Consider the following 17,723-nt stretch of genomic DNA (forward strand, 5'->3'; position numbering starts at 1 on the left):
GGGATGCTCTTTTTATACCCAATCATGTTACTGACCTGTTGCCAATTAACATAATTAGTTTTTCTTTTAGCATTACACTTTTTCAGTCTTTTGTTGCCCCTGTCCCAACTTTTCTGAAATGTGTTGCTGACATCAAATTCAAAATGAGCAAATATTTTTCAAAAAACAATAACATTTCTCAGTTTCAACATTTGATATGTTGTCTTTGTACTATTTTCAATGAAAGATAGGGTTTCCATGATTTGCAAATCTTCACATTCTGTTTTTATTTCTGTTTTACACAGTGTTCCAATATTTTTGGAACTGGGGTTGTACAATAGGTTACATTTTAGCATAAGTAGACCAACGTATATCCTATTTCCAGCCTAGCAAATTTTGGCAGGGGATAGATGCAAACATGGGAACTGGATACCGGTATGTGTCAGGTCTTATGTATATATAAACAAGTAGGACAAAAAAAATCAGATCTATGTCAAAATATCAAAATTGTGCATCAAAGCCCACAGCGTAAATGCAGCATTTTGTAAATGCTTTAATAGCTCAGATATGTGTATGATATGTATATGTAAACATCTCGGTAATAAAGTAATCTTCCTACCTTTTTCATTCTTCAGAGTGTGATCATATGGTGGTTTGATGCTCTGGGTGGAGCCAGTGCCCAGCAATAAATCAAAATTGTCTGCACGAGAACTCTTCCATCCACAACGTCCATCTTCGAATGAGCAGGAAGTCCCACAGTTCTTCTCATCACTGTTATCCCCACAGTTGTCAATAAAATCACATAGCTGTTCTGGTTTGTAACAGGCACCGTTATCACACTGAAGTAAACCTAGTGAACAGAAGGCTGAGGACAAACAAACATAAATAAAAGTATGATATAAAAAAGTATCAAAATATTCAGTACATTATGTAACAGCATGTAGAAATGAGAGAAGACATTGTGTAGAGCTCTGTCTGAATTTCAGGATATTAAAGGGGCAATGAGGCTTGAAGAAGAAAGGAGGTTTCTGTAATGAGTGATGAAAAGAATGAATAAATTCTCTAATCTTTTCTTTCAGTGGCGAGCTCAAGGCCAGAGATCACCTCTTTTAACACCATTCCAGTCATCCTTTTTTATTTTCTTGACAACACTTTCTCCTAAAACCGTGTAATCACTAACAAAGCCAAAATATCCAAACCTGCACATCACTGTGCATGTTCAGGTATGTATAAGATCCAATCTACACATACCCACCCACGGCTACACACACACAAACAAACCACACACTGTCATCAGATCACTGAAAAAGAATTCTGTGACAGAGTTGAAGAGAAGCACAGCAGGTTGTGTGAATCCTATCTTTCATGAGGGAATCTCTCCAGTAGCTCCAGAACAAAGTGAACATAATTAAAACCCTGAGCCTGAATCTGATGTCTGATGTGATGTTGATCAAAACTACACAGCTTCATACATGTGCATCAAATCAAGTATAGTGAAGTGTTCAAAGTTCTCAATCCACCAGTGAAACTTTATACTAACAGATAATATCCATGCAAGACATGTTTGATAATTCATATTTTTGTACCTGTATACTGTGCACATATTGTTTTTCTTTTAAAATAAAATGTCCCTGGGCGCTGATATCTTACTCTCTCCGAGGTTCAAATATCACACTCGGAGTACAAATTACGCAAGAGAATCTGTGATTCTGACGTCACTTACATGCGACATGACTTTCCGAGGCTGAGATCTAGTGGATATATCACTTCTAAATTGTGGCAAATAACCCTAAAGATCCCCAAGTGTCAAGCGTCTGGCTGTAAAAATAAGCCCAATTACTGAAGCAGTGAACACACACACACACACACACACACACACACACACACACACACACACACACACACACACACAATCAGATACCTACCCAGCCAGGAGACTGGTTCTGCTGCCTATAAATGCTACATTGCCAGCTACTCACAGTGTTTTTTGTTTGTTTGTTTTTTCAAATAACTTTAAATTTTCTTTGTATTTTTATGTGACATGCTTATGTTTGTTTTTATTCACTGAGAAAAGTGATCGTTTTCAGTGGCAGGAATTGCATTGCTATGACAACAACCATTCGTTACTAGTATCTGTGTCACTACTGCGTTATCCAACCGAGTGAGATTTAAACTTCATAAAAGTGAAGTCTGCTGATTCGTGTAGTTTGTTGCCAGTAAAAATCACATGGTGACAAAGTTTCTGATGAAAGTTTTAGAATTAGCAGCCTTTATTTGTCACATATACATTACAGCACAGTGAAATTCCTTTCTCTGTATTCAACCCATCTGAAGCAGTGAACACACACACACACACACACACACACACACACACACACACACACACACACACAGAGCAGTGAGAAGCTGCGCTACAGCGCCATGAGATTAAAAAAAAAAATTAGAAACCTTTATTTGATGGCTCTTTGTTACTAAGGTAAACGGTATGGACCCTTCCCACGTGACGTCACGACAAACGCGGCCGCCATTTTGGACATGAACTACCAGTAGTCTACCACAGCCAACAACGAGGAACGACGGCGAAGCATTGAAAGGAATATAGCCGTCAAAGAAAGTTTTTACTTTCAGCAAGACTTCCATCATGCCATTATATTGTTGTGCACCTGGATGTAGTAACCATCAACACACAAGGCAAGATTTATCATTTTATCGGATCCCGACAGATGCTGACCGACGGAGAAGATGGATGGTCTCTAAAATATTGGCAAAATGATGTTTATTGACATAGCAATCGTGTGTAACGGGAAGCATTTGCATATCCGAAGTGTTGTGTTTACATCAAAGATAAAATAAACCGATATGACAACGACTGCTGCTGCCGTTGGGGACACAAACTAGTAGAAAGGAAGTGTGCCAACAGTGCCAACAGACTTCCTTTGTGGTCGATTCTGCTTTAAGGTAAGATGCATTTAATTATTCGTCTGCTGTGGGTTTGGAATCGGTAGCCTGACCGATTTGTTCATGTTTGTGGTGCCATTTGTTTGTTGATGCGTGTTGAAATGGAAGATTGGTTGTTGACATGATTTCCAGTGATGCTTTGGTGCTGCTGTGGATCAGATGTGTTGAGTAGCCTGACTTTTTTTTTTCTTGCATGTGGTATCATTGTTGACGCGAGGTTGTTTTCTGAACATGCCAATGCGGACACGATTTCCCCTGATGAGTTATGACTTCAGACGCGATGCGTGTGTGGAGGTTTGGAGTCCGCGTGATATGTGCGTAAGATAGGCTTCTCATGTGTTTGGAGATCCGTGCTCTGAGACAAGCGCAAGCACCCCCCCCAGGGAAAAAAGGGACCCCCGAAAATATCGGCATAGTTCGAACACTGGGTTGGAGAAAGTAATGGCAAATAGTGAGTGCACAAACCATAGAAGGTAAACTGTACACAGCGCCAGGGCAGTGTGATGGTATGTCTACTTTTAGATTGTGCTAGTTTATCAATGAACACACTCGTCACTCGACGAGTTTCACGTCTTTACGACGGATACTTAAATGTGTGTTAAGTATTATTGTTGCAGTCTAAGCAGTCATTGTAGCAGCTAGATGAGCGAGAACCGAAAGGGTCTGTGCCATAAACCGTTATTTCTTCATGTCCAAAATGGCGGTCGCGTTTACGAAGGTCATGTGAGTGAAAAGGGTCTATACTAGTGTGTAAGCTACATCACAAGCGGATATCCAGTTTCAGTGCAAATGGCCACGCCCAGGTAAATGTACTCTTACCAATATTATACATTTAAAATGGATAAATTGTTATAAAGTTTTATTTTTCATTTAAACATGTGGGAGAGCACATGAGGGCACTTGCCATGATCAGCAAACAGCGTTTATTTTTTGGGTTTTGTTTGGCTTAAATAACATGATGAACATGGATAATGCTGGCTTTATCTTGAAATACTAACCCCATTTCCAGAAAAGTTGGGATATTTTCCAAAATGTAGTAAAAATAAAAATCTGATTTGTTAATTCACATGAAGCTTTATTTAACTGAAAAAAAGTACAAAGAAAAGATTTTCAATAGTTTCACTTAGGCCCTGCAATGACCTGGCGACTTGTCCAGGGTGTACCCCGCCTCTCATCCATAGTCAGCTGGGATAGGCTCCAGCTTGCCTGTGACCCTGCACAGGATAACCAGTTATGGATAATGGATGGATGGATGGATGGATGGATGGATGGAGATTTTAGGTCTTTCAAAATCTACAGTACATTATGTTGTGAAAATTTTCAGGGAATTTGGAGATATCTCAGTGTGTAAAGGGCAAGGTCAGAAACCACTGTTGAATGTGCGTGACCTTTGAGCCCTCAGGTGGCACTGCCTGAGAAACCGTCATGCTAATGTGACAAATATATCCACATGGGCTCGGGAGTACTTCATAAACCCATTGTGACTTAACACAGTCTGCCACTGTATCCAGAAATGCAACCTGAAACTACTGCACAAGGAGGAAGCCATTCATCAATTCTCTACAGAAACACCACTGATTTCTCTGGGCCTGAACTCATCTTATGCCTCGGTTACAACCGGCCGTACGTGCTCCTACGGCCGGTCTACGTGCAAAAAACGCAAGAAACGCATGGAGGGCGCGCGTGAAACGCATGGAGGGCGCGCATGTGACGTGCTGATTTTCGAGCCGTAGACTGGCCGCAGAGGTTCTTTGTCATGTCAAACAAACTCTATGGGCGCTTACATTTTTTTTCAGGTTGCAAGACAAACTTATGGCCAACGTGCGTCTTTCTCCATGAACAAAAAAAAAAAAACATAGCGATTTGGGAAACGCCAAAAATTGCACGGCCAAAAAATCATACGTCCGGTTGTGACCTAGGCTTTAGATGGACTGAAAGACAGTGGAAACATGTCCTGTGGCCAGATGAGTCCACATTTGAGCTTGTTTTCAGGAAAATTGGACATTGAGTGAATTAACAAATGACAGATTTTTGTTTTTATTGCACTTTGGAAAATATCCCAACATTTTTCTGGAAATGAGGTTAGTACAATGTGATAAACATCATGATTGGAATGGTCTTTTGTGATGACTAATATATGATTAATTGCTGGTAAACAAAAGAAGATGCATTCTTACAGTACATTAAAGAATGAATGAATGAAAACTCATGAATGTAGTAAAATATGAGAATATTTTATATTCTCTGGCCTTTTTCTTAAATTCCATATAATTAATTAAAAAAACCAACTTTAGATGTATTGAGACATTGTTTAGCCTGACATATTTGTCACTGTGTCAAGCAAATATGGATTAACTCAGAACAATGGCCTGAAGGTGTTGTATATAAGATGCCTTTGTTTAAATTCATCCAAATGAAGTTATAAGAAAGTCATTAAATCTGCCACAGACCAGGTTTAATCTTTTCTTTTAAAATTACATGGCCCAGGCAAACACTTATGAGCCCATGCTAGCAATCCACACACATTTATGCAGAGACACTGCCTGAGGAGGAGCAGACAGACACAGTCAGAACAGGGTCTTTGTTTTCAGGGAGACCACACACAGACCAAGTCACAGAGTTACACACTAATACTCATGACAAAAAAACCTCACACAAACTAAGCTTTTTGTACCACAGTAACATTTGTTCCCGTTTCTCACACCCTGCGGTCTTGTCAATCAATGTGAAAACCCGCTATAGATTAGAACATCTTACCTCCCTCTCTATTGCACTCTCACTCATTCTGCATCTGTCTCAGAGGAGTCAACGTGTAAATAAATGAAGGGATGCTCAAGGGCCCCTTTGCTTTTCACAAAGGAGGTCTTGCTATACAGCAATTTAGGCAAGACAGACACTCACACAGACCTACTAATAAGAAAATACTGTTAAAGAGAAGTGACTTGTCCACCAAATCTCTACAAGCAGCAAACACTAAAGAGCTTCCTGGTTCTTATGAAATAAAAATGGAATAGTCTATAACCATAACTAAATTTTCAAACAATGCTCGCTTTATTTTATTTCCTTCACCCCAGTCTACATGGCACTCTGAAAACTAATAGCTAGACTTGTATGTAGCTAGCTGTGTTCCTTTGCTATTACCTTGTGTCTTAGCAGGGAACCAACTGAGATGCTTCTCCAGGGTAAAACACACTACAGACAACCTATCAGTGCTTAATGCAGTGAGAGAAAACAGGCAAACCCCAGGGAGGGAAAGAGAAAAGGAAGGAGAATGTGAATGATAATGCTGTATGGAATAAGATTGTGATAATATAAGAATTCATGTTTTGACTGCATTAGCCGTTCGGAGCTGCTTAATAAAGATAAGGTGGTTAGAAAATGAAATAATATGAGAAATATGGAACTACAGACACCTCAGAAGGCAGGAACTAAATATTGGAAGGGGAAAATATTGGTTTAAAAAAGCAATAAGGTATGAGAGTCACAGATTTGACTGAGTAATGGTAGGGGAATTGAAGTGCTTATAATGCTGAAATCAAATGAGTTTTTACTTTGAATTGATATGGACCAAGAAGGTTTCCATTCCTCAGTGCATGGTGACGGTGGCAGAGAAGAGGACTATGGACAAACTACTGAACATCATGGACGATGCCAGTCACCCTCTGCACACCATCATCAGCAACCAGAGGAGCCTGTTCAGTGACAGAATGCTCCTTCCCAAGTGCAGGACGAACAGACTTAAAAACTCTTTTGTCCCTCATGCCATCAGACTGTACAACTCCTCTCTGGGGGGACAGGAGGACAGAGGACGGGAAGGAGCAGTAGCCTAGCCTGACAAAAAAAGCAATACTGGACAATGTGTAATACCTCTCCTGCTGGACTTTTTTCATATCTTTTTAATATATTTGTATATGTAAATACTTAATTTATTTATCTAGAAGTTTTCTAAAGACTTAATTTATCTAGAAGTTCTCTCTTTTATCTATTCTATTCTCTGTTTATCCTGTAATGATGCTTCTGGAATTTTAATTTCCCTGAGGGAACCCACCCAAAGGAATCAATAAAGTTCTACCTAATCTAATCTAATGTCATTTGAATAAACAGAGCAGAAGGAGGCATCTCTTCCTGAGCTTACACAGTACAAAATAAGATAAAACAAAAAGTCTGCTGACAGAATCAAAGCATACCAGTGGATGGAGGGTCTGAGAGGTTTGTTTTGGGATCATGGTTAAAGATACAGCCTGGTGAGAAAGTGATGTCATCGATGCTGATGTCTCCCCTTCCATTTTGACCCATCTTGCCTTCAAACATGACTTGGAAGGGGTCTTTGGAGAAAAGGAGTACTTCCTGTCTGATCCAGTAGTTGCCCTGATACCCGGTGAGATTGAGGAGTAGGGGGGAGCGGGAGGACTGTGTGATCATATACACATTCAGAGTGCCAGCGCCCTCACCAGACATGTGCAGGTAAAACACCATCTACAACAAAGAAAGATGCTCATAGGGAAATGGATTTTAGAAGTATTAGTATCACATAGTGTCCTAGTTACCCCAGGATCATACGTTCTACCTATGTTTACTCTGCTTTGGCCCCATTACTTTCCATATTTATGAAGAATTTAAGATCTTCTAAAGACCAAAAAACCCCAATCCTGTTGTGATGCATTCTACAACCCCGATTCCAAAAAAGTTGGGACAAAGTACAAATTGTAAATAAAAACGGAATGCAATAATTTACAAATCTCAAAAACTGATATTGTATTCACAATCGAACATAGACAACATATCAAATGTCGAAAGTGAGACATTTTGAAATTTCATGCCAAATATTGGCTCATTTGAAATTTCATGACAGCAACACATCTCAAAAAAGTTGGGACAGGGGCAATAAGAGGCTGGAAAAGTTAAAGGTACAAAAAAGGAACAGCTGGAGGACCAAATTGCAACTCATTAGGTCAACTGGCAATAGGTCATTAACATGACTGGGTATAAAAAGAGCATCTTGGAGTGGCAGCGGCTCTCAGAAGTAAAGATGGGAAGAGGATCACCGATCCCCCTAATTCTGTGCCGACAAATAGTGGAGCAATATCAGAAAGGAGTTCGACAGTGTAAAATTGCAAAGAGTTTGAACATATCAGCATCTACAGTGCATAATATCATCAAAAGATTCAGAGAATCTGGAAGAATCTCTGTGCGTAAGGGTCGAGGCCAGAAAACCATACTGGGTGCCCGTGATCTTCGGGCCCTTAGACGGCACTGCATCACATATAGGCATGCTTCTGTATTGGAAATCACAAAATGGGCTCAGGAATATTTCCAGAGAACATTATCTGTGAACACAATTCACCGTGCCATCCGCCGTTGCCAGCTAAAACTCTATAGTTCAAAGAAGAAGCCGTATCTAAACACGATCCAGAAGCGCAGACGTCTTCTCTGGGCCAAGGCTCATTTAAAATGGACTGTGGCAAAGTGGAAAACTGTTCTGTGGTCAGACGAATCAAAATTTGAAGTTCTTTATGGAAATCAGGGATGCCGTGTCATTCGGACTAAAGAGGAGAAGGACGACCCAAGTTGTTATCAGCGCTCAGTTCAGAAGCCTGCATCTCTGATGGTATGGGGTTGCATTAGTGCGTATGGCATGGGCAGCTTACACATCTGGAAAGACACCATCAATGCTGAAAGGTATATCCAGGTTCTAGAGCAACATATGCTCCCATCCAGACGACGTCTCTTTCAGGGAAGACCTTGCATTTTCCAACATGACAATGCCAAACCACATACTGCATCAATTACAGCATCATGGCTGCGTAGAAGAAGGGTCCGGGTACTGAACTGGCCAGCCTGCAGTCCAGATCTTTCACCCATAGAAAACATTTGGTGCATCATAAAACGGAAAATACGACAAAAAAGACCTAAGACAGTTGAGCAACTAGAATCCTACATTAGACAAGAATGGGTTAACATTCCTATCCCTAAACTTGAGCAACTTGTCTCCTCAGTCCCCAGACGTTTACAGACTGTTGTAAAGAGAAAAGGGGATGTCTCACAGTGGTAAACATGGCCTTGTCCCAACTTTTTTGAGCTGTGTTGTTGTCATGAAATTTAAAATCACCTAATTTTCTCTTTAAATGATACCTTTTCTCAGTTTAAACATTTGATATGTCATCTATGTACTATTCTGAATAAAATATGGAATTTTGAAACTTCCACATCATTGCATTCCGTTTTTATTTACAATTTGTACTTTGTCCCAAGTTTTTTGGAATTGGGGTTGTACATAGACTGTTACCATCCATTTGACATAATGACAAACACTATATTCCAAAAAGTATGTGAACACCTGACCTTGTGGTTCTTCCCCAAACTATTGCCACAAAGTAGAAAGCACACAGTTGTGTTGAACATCTTTGTATGCTGTAGCATTACAATTTCACTTCACTGGAACTAAGGGGCCTAAACATGCTCCAGTATGACAATGCACCCATGCACAACTTAAGGACCATTAAGACATGGTTTGCCAAAGTTGGTGTGGAAAATCCAATTCCACTGAATACCTTTCAGATGACCTGGACCACTCACTGCACACCACTCCTCCTCACTTAACATCAGTGCCTGACCCCACTATTGCTCTTGTGGCTGAATGAGCACATCCCCATAGCCACATTCCAAAACCTAATGGAAAGCCTTCCCAGAAGAGTGAAGGTTATCATAACAGCAAAGGGGGAATAATCTGGAAAGGGATTTTCAACAAGCACATATGGGTGTCAACCTGACTTTTGGCTATATAGTGTAATAGAGCCTCAGTTGAAGAATATATACATGCATCCATCCATTATCTGTAACCACTTATCCTGTGCAGGGTCGTGGGCCTATCCAAGCTGACTATGGGTGAGAGGCGGGGTACACCCTGGACAAGTCGCCAGGTCATCGCAGGGCTGACACATAGAGACAAACAACCATTCACACTCACATTCACTTTAGAGCCACCGATTAGCCTAAACTGCATGTTTTTGGACTGTGGGGGAAACTGGAGCACCTGGAGAAAACCCACGCAGACACAGGGAGAACATGCAAACTCCACACAGGAAGGCCCCCATCGACCACTGGGCTTGAACCCAGGACCTTCTTGCTGTGAGGCAACAGTGCTAACCACTACACCACCATGCCACCCAAGAACATATCCGAGTAGCTAAATCAGTATTGATTTTCAGATCTTGATTTTCTTTTAAGTCAGGGGACAAAAATACTAGCTATATTAGCTGAGTCACCCTGACAGTCCTGTAATAGTAATATACAGTCAACACTGTGTCAGGGAAACCTTTCATGTATACATTTGACTAAAGCTTTGAGAGAGAGAGAAAGAGTGAAAAAGTAAAAGAACAACAGATTTCAATATAATTAACAAGAAGAAAACAGATTCAAAAGTGATGGACTTTTTTGATGGAGTTCTCTGCTTGGTGGGAAGTTGCATCATTTCCCAGTTGTGAAGGAGACCCTGCACAGGATAAGTGGCTACAGATGATAGATGGATGGATGTAATAGTTTAGTTCCTTATACCTGTTTTAGCTATTTAGCAAGAGAGGCCTAGCTTCCTATAATTGGCCTTGGAGGTGTGTGTAGCTTTGGGGAAAGCCTCTATAGTCATTGTGCAGTTCAGTGCTAAGAAGCATGTTGTGAGATTACAGACAAGCAACCATTTTGCCTTCACCTGGAGTTTATATTTTTAGCTAGCTAGTTAACATTAGATGACTATTTCCTTCTGTGGTTTCTGTGCATGACAATGGTTACCCAGTGGCAATTTTAAAGAGTAGATAATTCAACTGAGCTTTTCGAAAAAGCAGATGACCTGACTGCTTGGTGATGCACAAGCAGACTATAGTAGGATCACGGTCAGCAAGTCACATTGAGAGCTCACCAGCTGACTATAAGTGTAAAGAGAATGCTGTTTCAAGTATGCAATTTAGTTCTACATGCATAATATAGGTTTTAGCCTCATAACAGTTCTGTAATACCATAATGGCAGCAAATAATTAGATCCTCAGGGTAGTTAATGCATGGAACGCCATGTATTCCCAAACCCATACTACTGTAGTAACCAGTATGTTGTTTGGAATACAGTCTTGACTTCTCATTGAATGTGTATTGACTTGGTACTGGTAGCTATAAGAATAATCATGGTGGAGAAGGATTGAGCACAGCGCACATTATAAAATGTTCTCATGCATGCAGCTTGCGATAGCATATTTTTGACTCAATAATACAAAATAATTTCTCTCATTTCTGTACTCTTTTCTCTAGCACTAGTGTTATAAATGTGTTGTTTACTTTGTTGAGAAGAAGCCACTGTCATTATGTGACCTGGCATTAGGTGGGAATCTGAGTTTTTGTAAGTTGTGCCTATAATTAAATTTTATGAGATGGCATTTTCCTCTACCCCTGGTTTATGCTTATTAAATGAGAATGATTAATAAATGTTTAAACATTTTGAACCATAGTAATAGAAAGTTGAATAAATATATGTAAATGACTCATTAGACAAAATCCCAAACAGAAAATATGCTGAGACAAGCACACACAATATTAATTCTCTCTCTCTCTCTCTCTCTCTCTCTCTCTCTCTCTCTCTCTAATTCGCTTCCTGTCAGGATGGTGGAGTGCAATTGATTAATATTGTAGGTGCATCTTAGGCTAGATAACAAATCTCTTCCAGGTAACCAATCATTTACACTCATTGGCCACTTTAATAGGAACTTGTTCTTGATTCCAAGATTCCTGTTCTTGGCTGGCAGGAGTGGAACCCAATGTGTTCTTCTGCTGTTGCATGCTGAGATGCTTTTCTGCTCACCATGGTTGTAAAGAGTTGTTATGAGTTGCTGGCAGCTCGAACCAATCTGGCCATTTTCCTCTGACCTCTCTTATCAACAAGGCGTTTATTTCCACCCACAGAACTGTCGCTCACTCAATGTTTTTTGTTTTTCGCACCATTCTGTGTAAACTCTAGAGACTGTTGTGTGTGAAAACCCCAGGAGATCAGCAGTTTCTGAAATACTCAAACCAGTCCATCTGGCACCAACATCCATACCACAGTGAAAGTCACACTTTGAGATCACAATTTTTCCCATTCTGATGTTTGAAGTGAACATTAACTGAAGCTCTTGATTTGTATCTGCATGCTTTTTTGCACTGTGCTGCTGTCAAGGGATTGGCTGATTAGATAAAACAGCAGGTGGATGGGTGTTCCTAATAAAGTGGCCATTGAGTGTATATCTCCTCGTCGCTTTGTCCCTTTAATTTTTCCACAAGCATACCAAGATGAATGAACAGTTGATTGATTCCTGCATGGCTTCCTCTTAAAATGAAAGAGAATCCTCTGAAATGATTTGACAGAAATGATGATAATCATACGTATGTTAGGACTAGGACTGTTTTGGCCTCTAGAGGCCGCTGTTATTTCCTTTTCATGTCGTGTTTATTTTGGCCTCTAGAGGCCGCCACTGTTCCTGTGTCTTGTGTTTGTGTTAATTGCCTAATTATCTTCACCTGTGTCCTTAATTAGTTTGTCTATTTATACCCCTGAGTTCAGTCCTCTTGTCACGGAGTCTTTGTGCTGTTATGTTTATCTCCAGTTTCCTTTGTACTGTGTTTTTTTTTGATCTTCTTAGCTTTTGTATTTTTGCACTTTGCTTTTCTTTTGGATTACACTCTTTGGTTTTTTTTTTGTCTTTTGTTTTGCCCTGTATATAGTGTATATAGTTTAAATAAACCTTTTTGATTCTTTTTCTACTTCCGCCTCACGCCTCTGCATTTGAGTCATCCCCCTGGTGGCCTAGTGGGGGTTTGCTGGATCATCACACCAACGAACCAGGTTCGAATCCCAGCAAAACCCTAACAGAAAGACTCCGTCATGACCGACTCAGCAGAGGCTGCTTCAACTGTCTACCCGGCCAACCTTCAGGGAATTATGGCAGCTTTGACACGCTTCGGAGCAACCATGGACGCTCATGGACGTACGCTCACCAGCCAACGTGAGGCCCTCGCTCGCCACGAGGAACTGCTTCAGCAAATTGGGAAAACCCTGGCACAGCTGACATCTCTGCCTGCATCTCCTGCTCCTGATCCAGTTCCTGCTCCTGATCCAGCTCCCACTCCTGCTCCAGTGCCTCCTGCAATGCTGCCTTCTTCACCTCGCGAACCCAGCCTTCCTGCACCACAGAGGTATGACGGCAAGCACAGTGAGTGCCGAGAGTTCCTTACCCAGTGTCAACTCACCTTTGAGCTTCAGCCTACCACCTACACTACGGATCGCCGCAAGATTGCCTTTGTGATCACCTTATTAGCTGGTAAGGCGCGAGCCTGGGCTACTGCTATCTGGCAAAGACAGGGACCTGAGTGCTTTGATTTCCAGCTGTTTTCTGAAGAGATGCTTCGGGTCTTCGATCAGGCAGACATCAGTACCGACGCAGCCCGAAAGCTCATGTCCATCCGGCAAGGAGGAAGCGTCGCAGATTACGCCATCTCGTTCCGAACACTCGCAGCAGTAAGTGGATGGAACGAGACTGCCCTGGTGTCAGCCTTCCACCATGGTCTGTCTGACCCCATCAAGGACGGTCTGGCCTCTATTGGATGCCCAAGTGACCTCGAAACCCTCATCTCACATGCTATTCGTCTGGACAACAGGATGAGAGAACGCCACCAAGCCTTGAGCCCCCCCAGCCTCCCTACCTCTACCTGGAGACCATCTACCTCCTTCAGTGACTGTCCAGAACCCATGCAAGTGGGTCGTACTCGCCTCTCCGCATCTGAGAGGGAGCGCAGAAGGAGGGACAAGTGCTGCATCTACTGTGGCAAACCTGGTCACTTCCGAGCATCATGTCCCGAACTCTTGGGAAAAGGACCGCCCCGTCCAGCCGAGGGAGGGTTGTGACGGGGCCTACCCTCTCTCCCGGACTCCCTGGCCAAGGAATCTACATCCCGGTCTCCATCTCCTGGGGTGAGTCTGTCCACTCTTGTCAAGCTTTGATAGACTCAGGGGCGGCTGGGAACTTTATGGATATTCACTTCGCCCAAAGCATCAATATTCCGACTGCACCTCTTGAAGTCCCACTGTCTGTGTCTGCCCTCGATGGCCAAGCGTTAGGTGATGGAAGAGTCACCCAAGTTACTTCTCCAGTTTTCCTCCAGTCTCAAGGTCACAAGGAAGAAATATCCCTGCACCTGATTCCTTCACCTGAGTTCCCAGTTATTCTAGGCCTTCCTTGGCTTACTCGCCACAACCCTCGCATAGACTGGGTAACAAGCCAGGTTGTGGAATGGGGCCCTGCATGCCATGCCTCTTGTCTGCTCTCTAGCTCTCCTGTGTCTCCTGCCGAGCCCCCTGATCTCACCGAGTTATCTCAAGTTCCCACAGAGTACTGGGATCTCAAGGAGGTATTCAGCAAGAGCAGGGCCGCCGTTCTTCCTCCGCACCGGGCCTACGACTGTGCCATCGACTTGCTCCCTGGGACTACCCCTCCTCGTGGCAGACTGTTTTCACTCTCTCAGCCAGAACGCAAGGCCATGGAGGAATACCTCAAAGATGCCCTGGTCTCTGGGTTTATTCGACCCTCCACTTCACCTGCTGGAGCCGGCTTCTTCTTTGTCGGCAAGAAGGATGGGGGGCTCCGACCATGTATTGATTACAGGGGCTTGAATAAGATCACTGTGCGCAACCGATATCCCCTTCCGCTGATGTCCACAGCTTTCGACCTGCTCCAAGGCGCCACCGTCTTCACCAAGTTGGACCTACGGAACGCATACCACCTCATCCGTATCCGACAGGGAGACGAGTGGAAGACTGCCTTTAACACCCCGTCTGGGCACTACGAATACCAGGTGATGCCCTTCGGACTCACCAACGCACCAGCTGTTTTTCAGGCCCTAATCAACGACGTCTTAAGGGACATGATTAACCTATACGTTTTTGTCTACCTCGACGACATCCTTATCTTTTCCAAGACCGTGCAGGAGCACCGCCACCATGTCCGCCAGGTTCTCCAGAGGCTGCTACAGAACAATCTGTTCGCCAAGGCCCAGAAATGCGAATTTCATGTTCCCGAGGTCTCCTTTCTGGGATTTATTGTACGGACAGGCCAACTCCAAATGGACCCTGCCAAGACCCTGGCCGTCCGGGATTGGCCTACTCCCAAGTCCGTTAAGGAGGTTCAGCGGTTCTTAGGATTCGCTAACTTCTACCGCAAGTTCATCAGGAACTTCAGTTCTGTGGCAGCACCCATGTCAGACCTCACCAAAGGGACAGGTGGATCTTATGGCTGGTCTCCTCAGGCAGAAAAGGCGTTCAAAGACCTCAAGGACCGCTTCTGCACGGCACCCATTCTGGTTCTCCCGGACACCTCCCAACCATTCATCGTGGAGGTGGACGCCTCGGACAGTGGTGTCGGCGCGGTGCTCTCTCAACGTTCGGAAGGAAAGCTGCACCCCTGCGCTTACTTCTCCCACCGCCTGAGTCCTGCTGAGTCCCGGTACGATGTGGGGGATCGAGAACTGCTAGCGGTCAAACTGGCCCTTGAGGAGTGGAGGCACTGGCTGGAGGGAGCACAACATCCATTCCTGGTTTGGACTGACCACAAGAACCTGGAGTACCTCCAGCAAGCCAAGAGACTGAACCCTCGACAGGCTAGGTGGGCCCTGTTTTTCAGTCGATTTGACTTCACCCTCTCATACCGCCCCGGCTCCAAGAACACCAAACCTGACGCACTGTCCAGACTGTTCTCTGCCACTAACAGGGAGAATGAAGTCGGGCCTATTATCCCTGTGTCCCGGATTGTGGCCCCTGTCCGCTGGGGTATTGAGGAGGCTGTCCGACGAGCCCAACGCCAGGACCCCGGTCCTGGGATGGGGCCACCAGGCCTCTTGTACGTCCCACATCAAGCCCGGGCCAAGGTTCTCCAGTGGGGTCACTCTTCCCCTCTCACCGCCCACCCGGGAGCTCGGAGGACCCTGGACTTCCTGAAAAGACGCTTCTGGTGGCCTAACATGGAGCAGGAAGTAAGGTCATTTGTCCTGTCCTGTGAGGTTTGCACCAGAACCAAGAACCCACGACAGCGTCCCCAGGGTCTCCTGCATCCTCTGACCATTCCCCGGCGTCCCTGGTCCCACGTGGCAGTCGACTTTATCACGGGTCTCCCTGAGTCACAAGGTAACACGGTCATTTTGGTCTTAGTTGACAGATTCTCCAAGGCCTGCCGCTTCATACCACTGTGCAAACTCCCCTCTGCTCTTGAAACTGCGAAACTTTTGTTTAATCATGTCTTCCGAGTCTTTGGTCTTCCACAGGACATCGTCTCAGACCGAGGGCCCCAGTTCTCCTCCCGAGTGTGGCACGGGTTCTGCAAGGTCATCGGAGCCACTGCCAGCCTCTCCTCTGGGTTTCACCCACAGTCCAATGGTCAGACGGAGAGGCTCAACCAGGACCTGGAAACCACCCTGCGAGGCCTGGCTATGGATAACCCGACATCGTGGAGCACCTGGCTGCCATGGGCGGAGTACGCCCACAACACCCTGCAGTCATCGGCCACCAAGCTGTCGCCATTCCAGTGCCAATTCGGGTTCCAGCCACCTCTGTTCCCGGACCAGGAGGAGGACGCGGGGGTGCCCTCGGTCAACCAATATGTGAGACGGTGTCGCAAGACCTGGAGCAAGGTCAGGAAGACCCTCATACAGACCTCCAGAACCAACCAGACTCAGGCCAACCGCCATAGAAGACCTGCACACGCTTTCCGCCCTGGGCAGCGTGTTTGGCTGTCCACTAAGGACCTTCCACTGCGGGTGGAGAACCGCAAGCTTGCTCCTCGCTACATTGGCCCCTTCAAGGTGGTGCGCAGGGTGAACCCTGTCTCCTACCGGCTCCAGTTGCCCCGGACTCTGAGGATCAACCCCACTTTCCATGTTTCCCTGTTACGGCCCGTACTGACGTCTACGTATGCCCCTGCCCCTAGGAACCCCCCACCCCCCCGCATCTTCCAGGGGCAGACTGTGTTCACTGTGAATCGCCTGCTTGACTCCCGCCGGGTCCGCGGCGGGTTGCAATATCTGGTGGACTGGGAGGGCTATGGTCCTGAGGAGCGCTGCTGGGTTCCTGCTCGGGATGTCCTTGATAAAGAACTATGTCGGGACTTCCATTCGGCCCATCCGGATCGCCCTGGGAACGTCAGGAGACGCTCCTAGAGGGGGGGGTCCTGTTAGGACTAGGACTGTTTTGGCCTCTAGAGGCCGCTGTTATTTCCTTTTCATGTCGTGTTTATTTTGGCCTCTAGAGGCCGCCACTGTTCCTGTGTCTTGTGTTTGTGTTAATTGCCTAATTATCTTCACCTGTGTCCTTAATTAGTTTGTCTATTTATACCCCTGAGTTCAGTCCTCTTGTCACGGAGTCTTTGTGCTGTTATGTTTATCTCCAGTTTCCTTTGTACTGTGTTTTTTTTTGATCTTCTTAGCTTTTGTATTTTTGCACTTTGCTTTTCTTTTGGATTACACTCTTTGGTTTTTTTTTTGTCTTTTGTTTTGCCCTGTATATAGTGTATATAGTTTAAATAAACCTTTTTGATTCTTTTTCTACTTCCGCCTCACGCCTCTGCATTTGAGTCATCCCCCTGGTGGCCTAGTGGGGGTTTGCTGGATCATCACACCAACGAACCAGGTTCGAATCCCAGCAAAACCCTAACAACGTATACATTCACTCAGACACATACGAGCTTGAAAAGGCAGTGTACAGCATGACAAAGTCTTTCTTTCAT

At 44.3% G+C, this 17,723-nt stretch overlaps 1 protein-coding gene across 1 annotated transcript in view; it reads right to left on the reverse strand.

Moving 5' to 3' along the window:
- malrd1 (MAM and LDL receptor class A domain containing 1) overlaps window positions 1–17,723 on the reverse strand; it is a 187,563-nt gene that overhangs the window by 120,457 nt on the left and 49,383 nt on the right. Inside the window, exons 18-19 of the mRNA XM_060932776.1 lie at window positions 7,125–7,413; window positions 599–844 (exon numbers count right to left, since the gene is read on the reverse strand). Of these exons, the coding sequence (XP_060788759.1) occupies window positions 599–844; window positions 7,125–7,413 (535 nt within the window). The remainder of the gene's footprint in view (window positions 1–598; window positions 845–7,124; window positions 7,414–17,723) is intronic.

Source organism: Neoarius graeffei, chromosome 1 (genome assembly GCF_027579695.1).
Source record: "Neoarius graeffei isolate fNeoGra1 chromosome 1, fNeoGra1.pri, whole genome shotgun sequence".
Classification (NCBI taxonomy): Eukaryota; Metazoa; Chordata; class Actinopteri; order Siluriformes; family Ariidae; genus Neoarius; species Neoarius graeffei.